The 13,892-nt window shown below is 61.0% G+C and overlaps 1 protein-coding gene across 1 annotated transcript; it reads left to right on the top strand.

Moving 5' to 3' along the window:
• Nucleotides 1-7,766: 7,766 nt before the first annotated feature.
• On the top strand, nt 7,767-11,885 carry LMXM_17_0200 (receptor-type adenylate cyclase a; the record flags this gene model as incomplete). The annotated part of the gene is made up of 1 exon (XM_003873823.1): nt 7,767-11,885. One exon carries the CDS (start codon nt 7,767-7,769, stop codon nt 11,883-11,885), a length of 4,119 nt encoding a protein of 1,372 aa, XP_003873872.1.
• Nucleotides 11,886-13,892: the final 2,007 nt, after the last annotated feature.

Below are 13,892 nucleotides of genomic sequence, written 5' to 3'. Positions count from 1 at the left end.
TCGTTGTGCGAATGCCGATGAAGCTAGGGTGCCGCCGCCGCCCAAGCTTGCTGGAGCCGTTGGCGGAGGATGTGACCGATGAGGCGTAGTCTGGGGGAGCCGGGAGCTCGCCTTCGGCAGCTGTGCCGGTGGTGGCAGGCTTGTTTTGCTTCGCATCACGTCTCTGTGCTGTGTGCGCTCCGTGGCGGGGTTGAGTGAATGGCTGCGCACAGCATGACGCGAGCGGGATGATGTGTGCGCTTAGTGCAAGGCGTGCCGATTCGGACTCCGCCGTCACCCCCGCCCCTCCACAGATGCCCCCCACCGCCTTCTGAGATGTGCGACGCGGGAGAGGGGAGCAGCGTGTGTGCGACAGCGCGTTCACCTGTGCCTCGGCTGAGAATGGTGCCACTGCCTCCCCCTCTGTGCGTGAGGGGTATCGGCAGACATGACCACGGCCACTCCTACCCCGCACCCCTTCTCTGTCCGACCAGCTCTCATGGAGCGGTTTGGGGGTTGTTGCATGCGTTGTAGTCGTGCGGACGGACGTCGTTAACAGTTCCGGCTTAGTAGGGAGGGGGAGCGTCTCCTGTGTGTGCGTGCTTGCCGTGTTGCGGCTCTCCGACGAGCGTTGTCTCTCTGTGCGGGTTTGATGGCCAGTCTTGCGCCGGTGAGGCGCTGCGTCTCTCGTGTGTTTCCGCGTCTCTCACGGTGTTGTGCGCACCTGCCGCCGTCGTGGCCCGATGCACACGGGCGTGCGCGGCAGGGCGGGCCGAAGGGGTGTACGTTTTCTTTTTGTTGGCGTGTGCGTGTCTGTATCCGTGTGCCACACCCCTGCGTGCCATTGCCTCTGAGCATCGGCGCGGTGCTGTGTGTGTGCGTGTTGCTCCCGATAGTGTTCGTTGTTGTGTGTGTGTGGGGGCTGAAGAAGGGGCTTGCGCGAGAGGGAGGGGGAGTCCATGCGATAGGGCGTGGGCGACGTGACGAGGACCGCTTATGCTGCTTGACAGGTGTAGAGGCTTTTCTGTGTGGAGGTGTCCGTGGCGACCTGTGCGCACGCACGCACACGCATGGCCTTGCAACGTGCTGTATGCACATCTAGTTATATTTGGACGCCCCCACTCCCTGCTGTTCTGCGCCCTTGCCGCTTTGTATGTCGCCCGGAGAGCTTCTCCGGGTTTCCTCTCCACATGCTCTTCTGCTTGTTTCGCCGAGGAGTGTGGCGGGTATAAGCGAACGGTCTTTACACTCGCACACCCTCCTCCCTCTCCCTCGCTTCCTGGTCTGTGCTGTTCATGTTTCCTGGTTCGAGTATACACTTTGGACGCGTATACGTGTGTGTGCGTGTGTGCGGTTGACGAGTGCAGGTAATGCCCTCTTGGTATGTTTCTTCGCGTTCTATAAAACCACCGTGTGCGCGCGTCTGGTCTGCCCTTTCTGTGTTTTCTCTCTCTCTGCTTTGGGCTCTCACAACCATACACCATGCCCCACCCCTCGCTTTCTCTCCCTCCCTCTGTGCGAACCCGCCCGCTCTCCTGCCACCTGTATGTGAGCGTGTGTGTGCGTGCGTGTCTTCTCCGTGGTTTTGTTCTTTTCCTTTTGTGTGCATCCTCCCCGTGCTCTCCGTTGTACATAGGTACGCCTACGCGCGCACGCACACACGTGAACATGTATACGCCTGTACATGTATTTCGCTGCGCCCGCATCCGACTTTGCGAACCCGCAACTTCTCATACACGTCAAGCAAGAAAACACGAAGACATTTATTCTTGTCTCTCTTCGGCTGTTGTCTTCCACCCCATCCTAACCCCCACCCCCTCTCTGTTCCTGCTTATCCCGCATCCTCTGTGTCGACACACAATTCTTTGCTCTCTTCCTCGACTTTCTCCGGTGCTCCCACCGCTCCCTCTCACATGAGCTCTCTCTGCGCACGAGTGCGTGCGTGGTATATTGGGGCGGAGGGGGAGGAGGAGGAGGGGGGTCCGTGAGTGCGTGAGGCGAGTGCCGTCTTTTCGTATTTTCCGCTCGTTTTCTTTGCCCACGTTGTTTCTTGCTTCCGCCCCGCCCCCCGCCCCCTGACCTTTGTTTCTCGTTGTTGTTGCTAGTCCTCTCTGGCGTCACGGACCCCTACCCGCCCTCCTTTCGCCCCTCCCTTTCTGCCGCGGCCCACATCTCTGGGCATTTCGTCGCGCCCACCATGTTCACCATCGCTGTGGCCAAGCACGGGTGAAGGCGTGCAGGCACATGCACACATATACATCTGTGTATGCACACAAGGTGGGGGGCTTAGCTTTTTTCTTCTGAGAATGCCCCACCCTTCCCGCCGCCGCCGCCCTGCTATCAGCTATCCCTTTCGTCGGGGACAGGGGGGAGGAGGGAGGGCGAAGACATGCTTTCCGTTTGAAAGGCGAGAGGGAAGGGGGCTGCCGTCGCCCATCACCCATTCTCAGTCGCCCCAAACGTAACGGAAAGCATTGAGCTCGTGCAAGCCAACCGATTATAACGGGGGAGGGGGGCGCCGAGGGGCGGATGTGAGGGGGTGCGTAAATTCACCGGCACCGGCGGCTCTTCAAAGATCGGATGAACCCGTGTGCCGCGGTGGTGGAAGGGTGCTCCTCTGCGAATTCGAAGCGTGACTGAACACAGTGCCAGCGTTCCGAAAAGCAAGTATACGCGGAGCCATGATTCTGTGGGCTCCAAGGTCCCACAGAAACAACAGCATCAGACCGTGCCAGTTACCCAGTCGGCTGTGCTGTGCTTGCCGCCCCCCTTCGTGCACGTTACATACACACACACACACACACACACACACACACACACACACACACACGTGCACATCTATGTAACCTGAACCATCGACACCACTCTCCTTCTCCTGCGCCTCCTTCTCCCCCTTTTGCCATCCGTCCAGGAAGCGGCCTGCAGCTCACTTTCTCAGCCGTCGCCCTGCCCGTCTTCCGCTTTTCACAGCACCTCCGCCCCGCATCGGCAGACATCGCCAGTGTTCGCCAACGATCTCGCAAATGGGGTCGGCTGCGAGGAGAGAAGAGACGCGCTACCATCGATGAGTGGGGGCGCTACTCGGCGGCGGTCCGGCCTCGTGTCGACAGCTATGTGATGCTCCATAGAAAACGGAGGGAGCAATCCGTGGCTTGTCGCGGGGAGGCACCGCTGCCTTCTCCCCCTCCCCCCTCCCCTCCTCGACGAAGACGGACGCGTCATCTTACCTGGTCAAACGGGCGGAGCTCACGTTGCATTCGCGGATGGACGCAAAAGCCGAAGTCTCTTGGCCCGGCAGAACCGCAAGGAATGGAGAGGCCTGGGGCAACGGCGATGAGCCGCGGCGCTCTCTCCTCTCGTATCGCTGATCGCGGTGTGCCCCCGTGACGCTGAAGAGACGAAGGCTGGGTGCGCTGAAACTGTCGGATCGGTCGCCATACGGGCCGCAGGGGGCTGCATTTATTTCTCCGCCCACCAGGCCAAAGCGAAGGGGCTGTTGCAAGGCCGCGGTTGCGCTGGGGCAGTGCACGATGCCAGCGGCGAGAACACCACCGCGCTCGACGGAACCAGCACAGACGCACGCCCCCACCAAACCGCCCATTGTGTCAATGGGCGGCGGCGGAAAACATGCGGACCAGAAGCCCGGGGAGACGACGCAAGCCCGACGATGACCGCGCGAGACGAAGCCGGACGAGACCCCGTGCCACGAAGAGGCCCCAAACGCCTACGCCAGTTTCCCAATCGGGAAAGGGATTGAAGGAGCTCGAAGGCGGTGGCTCCACCGCGGGCAAGACTCCGAACCTGGGGATGGGCCGTGTTGCACAGCCCTACTTTGCGACCCCCGCCATGCTGAGACGAAGCACTCTCCCCGTTCTAACCGTATCGATGGCCGAGGCAGTCGAACAGCGGGCGGGCCCATCACGCCTGCTTTGCTTCCAACTGTTTCTACGCGGGCCCCGGCTCTCGGGCATCTGAGACGGATTTCGCCGTGGGAGGGCGCCGCCGCACGTGTGAGACTCGGCGCCGCCAGAGTCGCCCCATGGAAGCCGAACCCGAGCAAAAAAAAAGCACGATCCAACACATATGGGCGTGCGCACCAGGCAACAGAGAGGGGCAGCGACCGCCACTGGCTCATTCATGGTTGCCGCCTTCGCAGCCAGGCATTGAACGTCGACAGAAGGCCACCACGCACAGCAGTGCCAACGAGAGACCTCGCGGACACCTGACCCAGGGAAGCGAAAGCCTGACCCAGCCCAGCGGGTTTGGTGCCAAGAGAGGGGCGACGCCGAAAGCAAAGATGCCCACCACCCCGGCGCTGACGAAGGTGATGCACGGCGGAGGAAACCTCGACGAGCACCCGGCGGGCTCACCCACAGACGTGTTGGTGGGCACACTCATCGCAGCGGAAGAAGAGGTGGGTGCTGATATTGGTGTCGACGGCGCGCGTCATCCTGCAACGCATCAGGGTTGCCGATCTTTCGGCGTCACCAGGCAAGGAGGCACGGCTGATGAAAACGGGCGACGAGCTCCTTCGCATTGGCCTGGGGGGTGGGGCAGACATTCCTTGGCAAGCGCTGCTGGCGGCGCGGGGCGCAGCGCTTGGTGTCCAACGCCATCAAGACGATAGCGAAGCTGTCTTTGGCGGCGGAAACGCGCAACGTTCGCCTGCCGCGCTTTTATGCCCCTGCTGCCTCACGAAGTGGATGCCCCCTTCCCACGGCGTGGCCCAGCCTGGCTCCGTCCCTCCACACCCTGCGAGCGCGCGGCGGTTCGTGCTGATGTGTGGGCAGCGGTAGGGGATGCGATGCCAACCCCTCCCCACTCCTCCCCTTCACCTCTGTGCGAGTGGGCGGAAGCCCAGAGGGGCAGCGCGCGCAAACGGATGGCTAGGGCGGTATTTTTCTTTTGTTCGACTTCCGGAAGATGCCGGTCACCTCACCGTGGCATCTCAGGGCCCAGTGCCCGCTTTGTGTGGGGATGCCAGGAGCCTGCAGCCTGGCCTTGGGTGCAGCTGTGGACGGTTGGCGTCGGCGGGCTGGGCTGGTGCGGTGCCAAACGCGACATGCAGTCATGATGGCGCTGGCACCGGGCCATTACGCATCGGGCCGAGGGCTCAGCAGCGGGGGACGCACACCTGGCTTGTATCAACGGCGTGCAAATTGAGGAGAGTGTTGAATTCCCCTGCCACCACAGGCTCGTTGCAGCGTCCCGCTTGTCGCGGCGCACGCGGGCAAGCCAGCACGCCCCCTCTCCCCAGGCAACATCGGCGCTCTGAAACAGGCCCCATGGTCCGAAAATGCGAGCACTGTGTGCATGCGCTGTCAGTCACAGACGCCATGTTGTATAGCAGGCAAGAAAGACATGCGGAGGCGAGAGGAGCAAGAGTGGTGGACGAGAAAGGCACGGGGAGGACCATACCTGTCAGTCCCACGGTGCGTGGGCGAAGGATGCGGCACGTTCTACATCCGACCAGCTGGGCTGATGTGGTGCAGGCCTCAGAAGCGTGGTGAGAGCACCCCCGAACGGCACCACTGAGTCCTCCAGGCTCCCATGTGAGGAGCCCCCACACCTTGCTATGGAAAGCCGCCGTCTGAAGCGATGGAGGAGGAGGCATGGCACGCAGGCGGCAGGGTGTGCAGGGTCTCAGAAGGCCCTCGCCTGCTGCTGGCCGACTTCCTCGAGCCATCCGATATGCACCTAGGCCATCACCCCCTTATTACCCGCACGACAGACGCCACGGCTTCTGCCCTCGAGCAGGACCCTGGCCGCGGCTTACTCTCAGCTGAAGGCATGTAGCCCATCCGTGGCCGTCTGGCGCCGACCGCGCCGCACGTATGCGAAGAGGGCGCGAGGAAGGAGCGGGAGGACCTGTAAGGCGCATGCCCCAATTCGACGGCCGGACGGCTCACCCTAGACGACCAGGATGTAGCCGTGGTGCAACAGCGGCAGAGGCGCTGTGGCGGTGTGCATGCATATGCTTGCGGACTTGCTCATGATAGATGGTGACAGGCTGGAGAGCGAGCTCGGTGTGCTGTGCCGCGTGTGGCGTCCTTCTTCACGTCCTCTCCGGAAGTCTCCTACCCCACCTGCCCTCCCCTGCGGAGCTGTCCCTGCACCGCGTTCTTCCCACTCCCCACCCTCGCTTCACGCGCGAATCGCTGCTCGGTCTTCGTCTCAAGGCGCTGCGCACAGCGCAGCCCTTGTTCTCTCCTTACTCCTATGCTTCTCTTGCTGTGTGACATTGGGGCTGCCTCCCCTTCCTCCGTCCGTCCCTCCGTCCACTGTCCGCAGGCTGGGGCCGTGCCGAGGCATATGGTGGTGCTGGTAGACGGCGGCTGCGGCTGTGTATTTCCTTCTCCACCTCAACGGCGGCCACTTCGTGGACACGCTCACACGCCGGCTCTCCCAATCTCTTTGCATCGCCCTGCGTGTTTGTGTGTGTGTGCGCTCCGCCGGTGCCGTGGTGGGGTGGGTGGGCGGCGACGTGGCACGGCGACACCGCCTTTTTCTTCCCTCGTCGCTTCTCCTCGCGTTTCTCTTTGCTTCGTGTATGCCGGCACCTCGCTGTCCCGGAGCTGGGAGAGGGTGCCATGCCCACGGCGTCGATGTCCTCCCCCTTCCTCCTGCGCGCGGGGCGTGTCTCCTTGTATGTCCCCTTTTCTACAGCAGTAGTGCCACCTAATGAGTATGCGTGTGACGCTCATGAGGCAACAGCGAAGTACCGAAAATTTGGCGGACTGCCCGTGGAGGTAACCCTGAGGACAGCGAACGAAAACCTTCCATACGCGACCACCGAAGAGCGGCACCGGCAGCCGCTGGAGGGCTCCGACGGGGGACTTCTGTGTACGTGTGCGCGCCCATGCGGCGGGCAGGCGCGATGAACGCAACTCGTGCACACGCAAGCACCAGAGTTGCACGTATTTGGGCATCTGGGCACCACCTGTGCTGCCTGCCGCTGCCCTTCATGCTCCACCGTTTCTTCCGTGTCTCTCCCTGCCCACTCGACGTCCCTCCGCCTCTTACCCCTCCCACGCATCTGCGCGCGCGCACACACGCACACACCGATGCACAGATCTTCTCAGCACCTTCCGGCTCTTCCTGACTCCCACCGTCCGTCACCCTATACTGTGCCTCCCTTGCGCTCCGTCTCAGTTCTCCGACCCACCAGCTCATCACGATACTGAGGGCGCACTCGAGCCAGAGTCTGGGGCTTTTTTCCCACCCGCACCCCGTAACTCCCCGGTGAAGCAGCACTGCCCGCGTGTCCACGAGGGCAAGAGAGGTGCTCGAGTAGAGGTAGCCATAGCTGGAGCTGCTCGTGCTTTGCCCTCCCGTCGCGAGCACGTTCTCCGGCGCTGTGCCGGTCCGCGGTGGCCTCCGCACCCAGCTCTCTGCCTCCTGCTTCTTGGTGCGAGTGGGCTCCCCACCCTCTCCCCCTCCCCTCATCGATCCCCTCCCTCTGTGCCGACACGTCCTTCGCCAAACACGCGTTTGCGTTTTGCAGTGCTGTGTTTCTTCGTACACTTTTCTATATTCTTTTCCGTTTTTGTTTGCTAGCGCCGCCACTCCGCTGTCTGCGATCTGTGCCCCTCGCGCCTGCGCGCTGGACCGTGGAGCTCCCCGCTGCCCTCCTACGCCCTCGTACCTCCTCCTCCACTCTCTCCTCAGACGCGACGCTCATTCTTCTGTCAGGTTGGCGACATCGCGTGTGTGGACGGCAGCGCCCGTGTATTCTCTTGGGCCCTCTGTCTCCCCCCCGTTGCTGTGCTGCCCATTTCGCTATTCCGATGCAGATCCGACCATCCCTCGGCGGGTGCCTCCGCCACGGCGGTGCCGGTGACCATGCTGCCCGTCCGATGTCACGGCTGCGCGCCGCACAGCTCCTCGTGTCGACTGCTGTTGCGTGTGTGGTGCTGTGCTGCGCACCGTGGGCGCTGGCGGAGATCACCAAGGACGCCGAACGGGAGCCGGTATACCTTCTGAACGCTATGTATTCGACCGAGACTAACACCGATGATGACGCCAAGGCCCTGTGGAAAGGCATGGACATGGCTTTCTACAACTCCCAGTACACGGCCGCCGGTGGGCGGCCCATCAAGATCCTTCATCCCGACCCTGACCAGGACAACCTGGATGACGTAGCGGAGGTGATACTTCACTCCCTCGCCCGTCAAGAGAAGCTGCTCACCGTGCTTGGGCCGTACTTGGATGGACGCCTTACGGCAGCCCTAAGTAATGCTGATGTGGTCCAATCTGGGCTGATGATGCTCGCTCCCTTCACCGGCTCCTCCCGCGTGCGCACCTGGAGCGACTCTGTGTACTTCACCCGCGCTGAGCCGATGGTGGAGCTCAAGGCTGTCCTTCAATACGTTGTCAACAGACTCCGTGCTCGCCATGTTGCCTTCATGCGCTTGACCGGTATGCATTTCGGCAGGGAGGAGATGACGTACGTGCAGGACACGCTCGCGTCCTTGTTGCGCGAACCGGCCGCCTTGTATACCGTGCCGTACTCCGACATCAATGTGGAGGTGGATGAGGAAGCCTTTGACGCGATGGCGGACACGCACCCGCAGGTGGTCATCTTGTGGGCTGCACCCGTGCAGCAGGTGATCCATTTCCTCGAAAAGGTGCTGACGGACCCGCGTACGTCGTCGGCGTACATCATCTCCTGCTCAATGATACAGCGGGTTGTGCTTGATGTGTACAGGCGCCTGCTGAGAGCGGGCAGCATTGAGCCGGAGGACGGTCGGGTGCTCGCGAGTGCCACGACGGCCCCAGTCAGTGAGGAGGGGCTGAAGTACATGGAGGTGTTCAAGGTGCAGATGCGCCACTACATCGAAAACTCTGGCAGCTTTGACTACTATCCCGACGACGACAGTACGGAGACGCCGGGGCAGAGAGCGCGGTCTGAGGCGCCGCCTTCTCGGAATTACACGGTGGAGGAGTTCTTTCAGGCGCATCCGAGTATTTCGAAACTGATGGTGCTGGGGTGGCTATCGGGGTCGCTTGTGCAGCAGACGCTCGAGAAGACGGACTGGATTGTGAACCGGTCGACGTACAAGGCCGGACTGTTCAACCAGAACCGGTTCGTCATCGGTGGCGACTACGTGCTAGGCGACTACGGTGGCCCGTGCGAACTGATCGCGCAGTTCCTGGGTGCGAGCTGCTACTGCAACCAAGGCGGTCACTCGGCGATCATGACGGTCTTGAAGAACACATCGTGGGATAGCGTGCCGAGCTCGAGCTTTAGGTACCCGCAATCGGAGTGCAGCTCATCGAGAAGTGATATCGTGAAGGCGGTGAGTGTGTTGGCGCTTCTACACCAGGGCTATCCGAAGCTGGTCGATGCGGGTATGCAGCTCAACGAGGTACTGCCCATTGTGTCCAACGAAAACTCCTGCAAAGAGTACGCGGTGAGATCGATATTTCTGAACGTAGAGACGGCGGAAGCGCAGCCGCTGTTTGACGCGGAGGTGTCGAACTATTCTGTCGACATCGTTGCCGGGCCCATCTTGGAGGCACTCAACGTTGGCGAAGTCTTCGTGTTAAGCCCGCTGTACAACCTTCCACAACTGCGGACGCAGAGGCGCAACTACGTGTACCTGATGCCAACGTTGGAGCAGGAGATTTACGTCCTGTACTCGAGGATCGACGCTCTCCGCACCAATACGAATGTGGGTGAGGACACGGCCGTGGTGTTACGCGGGTACTCCGCAGAGGAGGTAGATGGCATTTCAGAGATTCTGTACAAGACGGCGGGCACCTTCAACTTGCCGGACCCGTCCATCACCACCATTTCCTTCACGGACAGCTTGAGCGGCGTACTGTCAACACGGGCCCTTAATCTCGTCCTTGGCATGAAGGATGGCGACAGCGTTCACTTTTCGAAATTCCTTGCCAAGCACACCGATGCCAGGATTTTGGTGTGCTTTGATGAACTGACGATGTACTACGAGGAGCTTCGGTCAGTGTTTTCCGTGCAGCCAACGTCTGTGCAGGCGCGACTGATGTCGCTCAACAGCCTGCCACTGTGGACCGACACGTCGGCCGACGCAGAGGCTCGCTGGCCGATTCTTTGGCGCTTCCACAAAATCTTCCCCGACCCCGCTGACCACACGCCGTCTCTGCTGCGTGACGTGATCATAGCCGGCTTCATTCGGGAGCTGGTTTTCACGACGACTGTGGCGGAGACGAAGCTGCTAACGGATGCGGTGTACGTCAACGGTGGGGTCACGACGGACGGCTTTACGCTCGGCAATTTCGAATGGGGCTGCACGGCGACGACTAACGGTGAATCGTGCGTGTACAAGAACTACGGCGCGTCGAACATTGAGATATTGTCGATGCAGCGGATGCTGGACCCGACGGTGCCGCAGGTTTCTTCTCCCAGCACACCGACGATGGAGTATCGGCCACGCCAGAGGTCGCATGCGCTGACACCTGCGCAACGCGCCGGCGTTATTGCTGGCTGCGTCGTGGGTGGTGTGGTGCTGATCACAACTTGCACGCTGATTCTGTACTGCTGCATCGACAGCCGCGACAACGACGCCGCGCCGAAGGACGGTGACGAGCCGGTGACGCTGGTCTTCACGGACATCGAGAGCAGCACTGCACTGTGGGCGGCGCTGCCGCAGCTGATGACTGAGGCGATTGCTGCGCACCACCGTGTGATCCGGCAGCTGGTGAAGAAGTACGGGTGCTACGAGGTGAAGACGATCGGCGACTCGTTCATGATCGCGTGCAAGAGCGCGCACAGCGCTGTGAGCCTTGCGTGCGAGATCCAGACGAAGCTGCTGAGGCACGGCTGGGGTACTGCGGCGCTGGACAGCGCGTACCGCAAGTTCGAGCTTGCGCGCGTGGACACTCTGGACGACTACGTGCCACCGACTGCGCGGCTGAGCGAGGAGGAGTACGCTGCGCTGTGGTGCGGGCTGCGCGTGCGCGTGGGGATCCACACGGGGCTGGCCGACATCCGGTACGACGAGGTGACGAAGGGGTACGACTACTACGGTGACACGCCGAACATGGCTGCGCGCACGGAGGCTGTTGCGAATGGCGGGCAGGTTATCGTGACGGAGGCGGCGTGGTGGGCGCTGTCGAACGACGAGCGCGCGGGCATTGCGCACACGGCGATGGGGCCGCAAGGGCTGCGCGGCGTGCCGTTCGCGGTGGAGATGTTCCAGCTGAACGCTGTGTCTGGCCGCCGTCACGCTGCGCTGCGCACTGAGATCGAGGCGATCGTGCCGGATGAGACAGCGACGGAGACGGCCTCGAGCGCTGCAGGCGCGCTGCTGTCGTCTGTGGGGACGATGAATGACCCTGCTGCTGGCGTTGCCTTCGTGCTGGCGAGCTGCTTTGCGCCGTACCCCGTTGCGCAGCGCGTGCGGGAGCTGCAGCCGCTGCTGAGCAAGTGGGGCGTTGGCGCGCCGCCGCGGAGTCGTGCTGTGAGCGAAGAGGACTACTGCCAGGGGCTGGTGAACCGTCTTGCGGTTCGCATTACGACGGTGTCGCAGACACGGTTGCGGTTGGTCCGTGAGGACGCAGGTGATGGAAGCTTGAAAGTGTCTCCCAGCGAAGCGGAAAATCCTTTAGCGCGTGAGGGGGACGGGACTGCTGACGTATTGCGGCCGCGCGTACCAGGCTCGCCGGGTGGCGGCTCGTCGATGTGTGATTGGCGTGTGCTCACCCGTTTGATGAATGACACTCGGCGCCCGTCGGTGACTCCTGTTTTCCAGCAGAGAGCTAACAGTCTGCCGAGCTTTACCGAAGCAGAGAGCGCTGCCGTCCCGTTGAACGCACATAGCATACCTGATAGTACGGTGGAAAACAGTGGGACCGATGACGAGGAGATTGTTATCGTCCGTATTTCCCGAAACCCGAATAATGCAAGGCGTGCCTTCGAGTGATTTTCTCCAAGATGACAGTCGAGGAGGCATAGGCGTCCGGAAGTTCTATATTATAGTGTCGGCGCGTCTCTCGCGCCCTTGCGGTCTCATCGTGCGCGTTGCGCCGTCGTTGATATTGCCACGCGCCCTCCCATGCTCCGTAGAGCTCGTAAATGTGTGGCGCTCGTGTATATGATAGAGGCCCGGCCGAGTGGGCACGGGCGGCCATTCGATGGCGCTCATGCTACCTGTTTCTTGTGCGCTCTCTGCGCTATTCTTTCATGCCGCGGGTTGACACGGGCTGTGAATCCCCCGTCGAGGCGAGGAAAGCAAGTATGTATGTTGGTGTGCAAGGGTGAATGAACGGAGACGGTACGCCTGTGATGATTGTAGCTTTGCCAGGCTCACGGTCGCTGGGCTTGTCCTGTCGCCTTTCATGTTGCTGTCTCTGGAGAGAGGGTGAGGGCAGCCCTGTGGCGCTCAACTCCGGCATTCGTCCCGTGTCATGCTACCGTCCTCGGCCTGCACGCTTTCGGCTTGTAACACTTTAATAGTTTTCGTTTCGTCTCTCTCTCTATATATTTTTGTGTGCACTGGAGCGGCCCCGGCATCAACGCCGGCGTGTGCGCCTGAGTGCTGGGGCTATCTTCACGCTACGTGTGAAGAAGAAGCGCCTTGCCTGCGTTGTGTCCCTTCTAGCATAGGTCCTGCCTCCACACCTCTCTACCCCCCCCCCCCCCCCCCACCCGAAGGTGGCAAGTAGTTGAAGAGAGTGCACAAGTGCAGACTGTGGAGGGCGATGGCTTCTTTTTTTTCTAGAGTGTTGAGCTCCGTTGGTGTACGCTAGGGGCCTCCCCGTTCGCTAAGCTCTCCTCCCCTTCCCTCCCTCCTTGCACTCCGGACTCATCGACAGATGTGACCCCAGTGCTTCCGGCTGCTTGTGTGATTGTGCGTGTCTCCTCTGGTCTCCTCCGTGCTGCACGTAACCTCAAGTTTTCGTTTCTTGTGTTTTGCTGGAACATCCATACCCACACCCGCCATGGAACAGGCGCAGTTGTGTGTACATGTATGCATATAGTTGCGCATCTGGGTATGGGCACTCGTTTTTGTTACTGACCGCCGATACCCCGCCAGTCCTGTATTTCTTTGCGACTAGCCTCCTCCCCCGTTTTAGCCATCGAGGCAGGGCGACGATGTCCCTCTGCGGGATTGTGCGTGTGTTGCTCACCTCCCTCCCCCTCCCTCGCCTTCACCGTCTTCGTTTTTCGTTCTTTTCCCTTCGGCAATGTAAACCGCCACATCTTCTCCTCTGTTCTCTTTCCCTCTCCCTGTCCTCTCCTTCCCTTCTTCTACCCCTGACTCCGTTTCGAAGCCGTCAGCGCGTGTGTGGGTGCTTCTCCTGCCCTCCGCCTTTGCTGGTTCTCCCCCTTCTCCCCCCGCGTGTGCTGGGCACGTTGCCATGAAAACAACTGTTGAAATAATGTGTGGTCGCTCTTGTCTATTTTCTTTTCTTGTTTTTATTGGATCAAGTTGTGGGTGTCATCGTTTTGCTTTGTAATGGGCACGTGCTTCCTCCCCTCCCCTCTCTGTGGTGTGTGGGTGTGTGTGTGGGTGTGGGCGGTCTGCTTAATGTCCTTTCCGTCATTTGGGAATGCGTGCCAGGAACGAACAAGTTACAGCCGCAATAACCTCCCCCCACACACACCGAATTCAAAACGCTTACACCCCACCCTGGTAGACACGGAGGGACGCCAACATCTGGGCACGGACTCTCGGTGTGTGCTGCAATACAACCATCCTCATCAAGGTACGGTACCTCTTCGCCAGGGTATTCTGCCAGTGTGCCGCGCCCACGGCCTCATACACGCAAGGGAAAAGGGCCAAAGTAACCGTTGCCGACCGTAGCAGATAGAGGGTGGACAGACTGTAGGTGGCGATGTCGACGATGTGTGTGTGTGTGTGTGTGAGCTGATCCTTTGTGCCCATAGGTCTATTGTGCTCCACCGGTCCTGTACGTGGGCCTCTGTC

This window comes from Leishmania mexicana, chromosome 17 (assembly GCF_000234665.1).
Source record: "Leishmania mexicana MHOM/GT/2001/U1103 complete genome, chromosome 17".
Classification (NCBI taxonomy): domain Eukaryota; phylum Euglenozoa; class Kinetoplastea; order Trypanosomatida; family Trypanosomatidae; genus Leishmania; species Leishmania mexicana.
The sequence above is the reverse complement of the archived record's forward strand: the minus strand, read 5'-3'. Positions and strand labels throughout refer to the sequence as shown.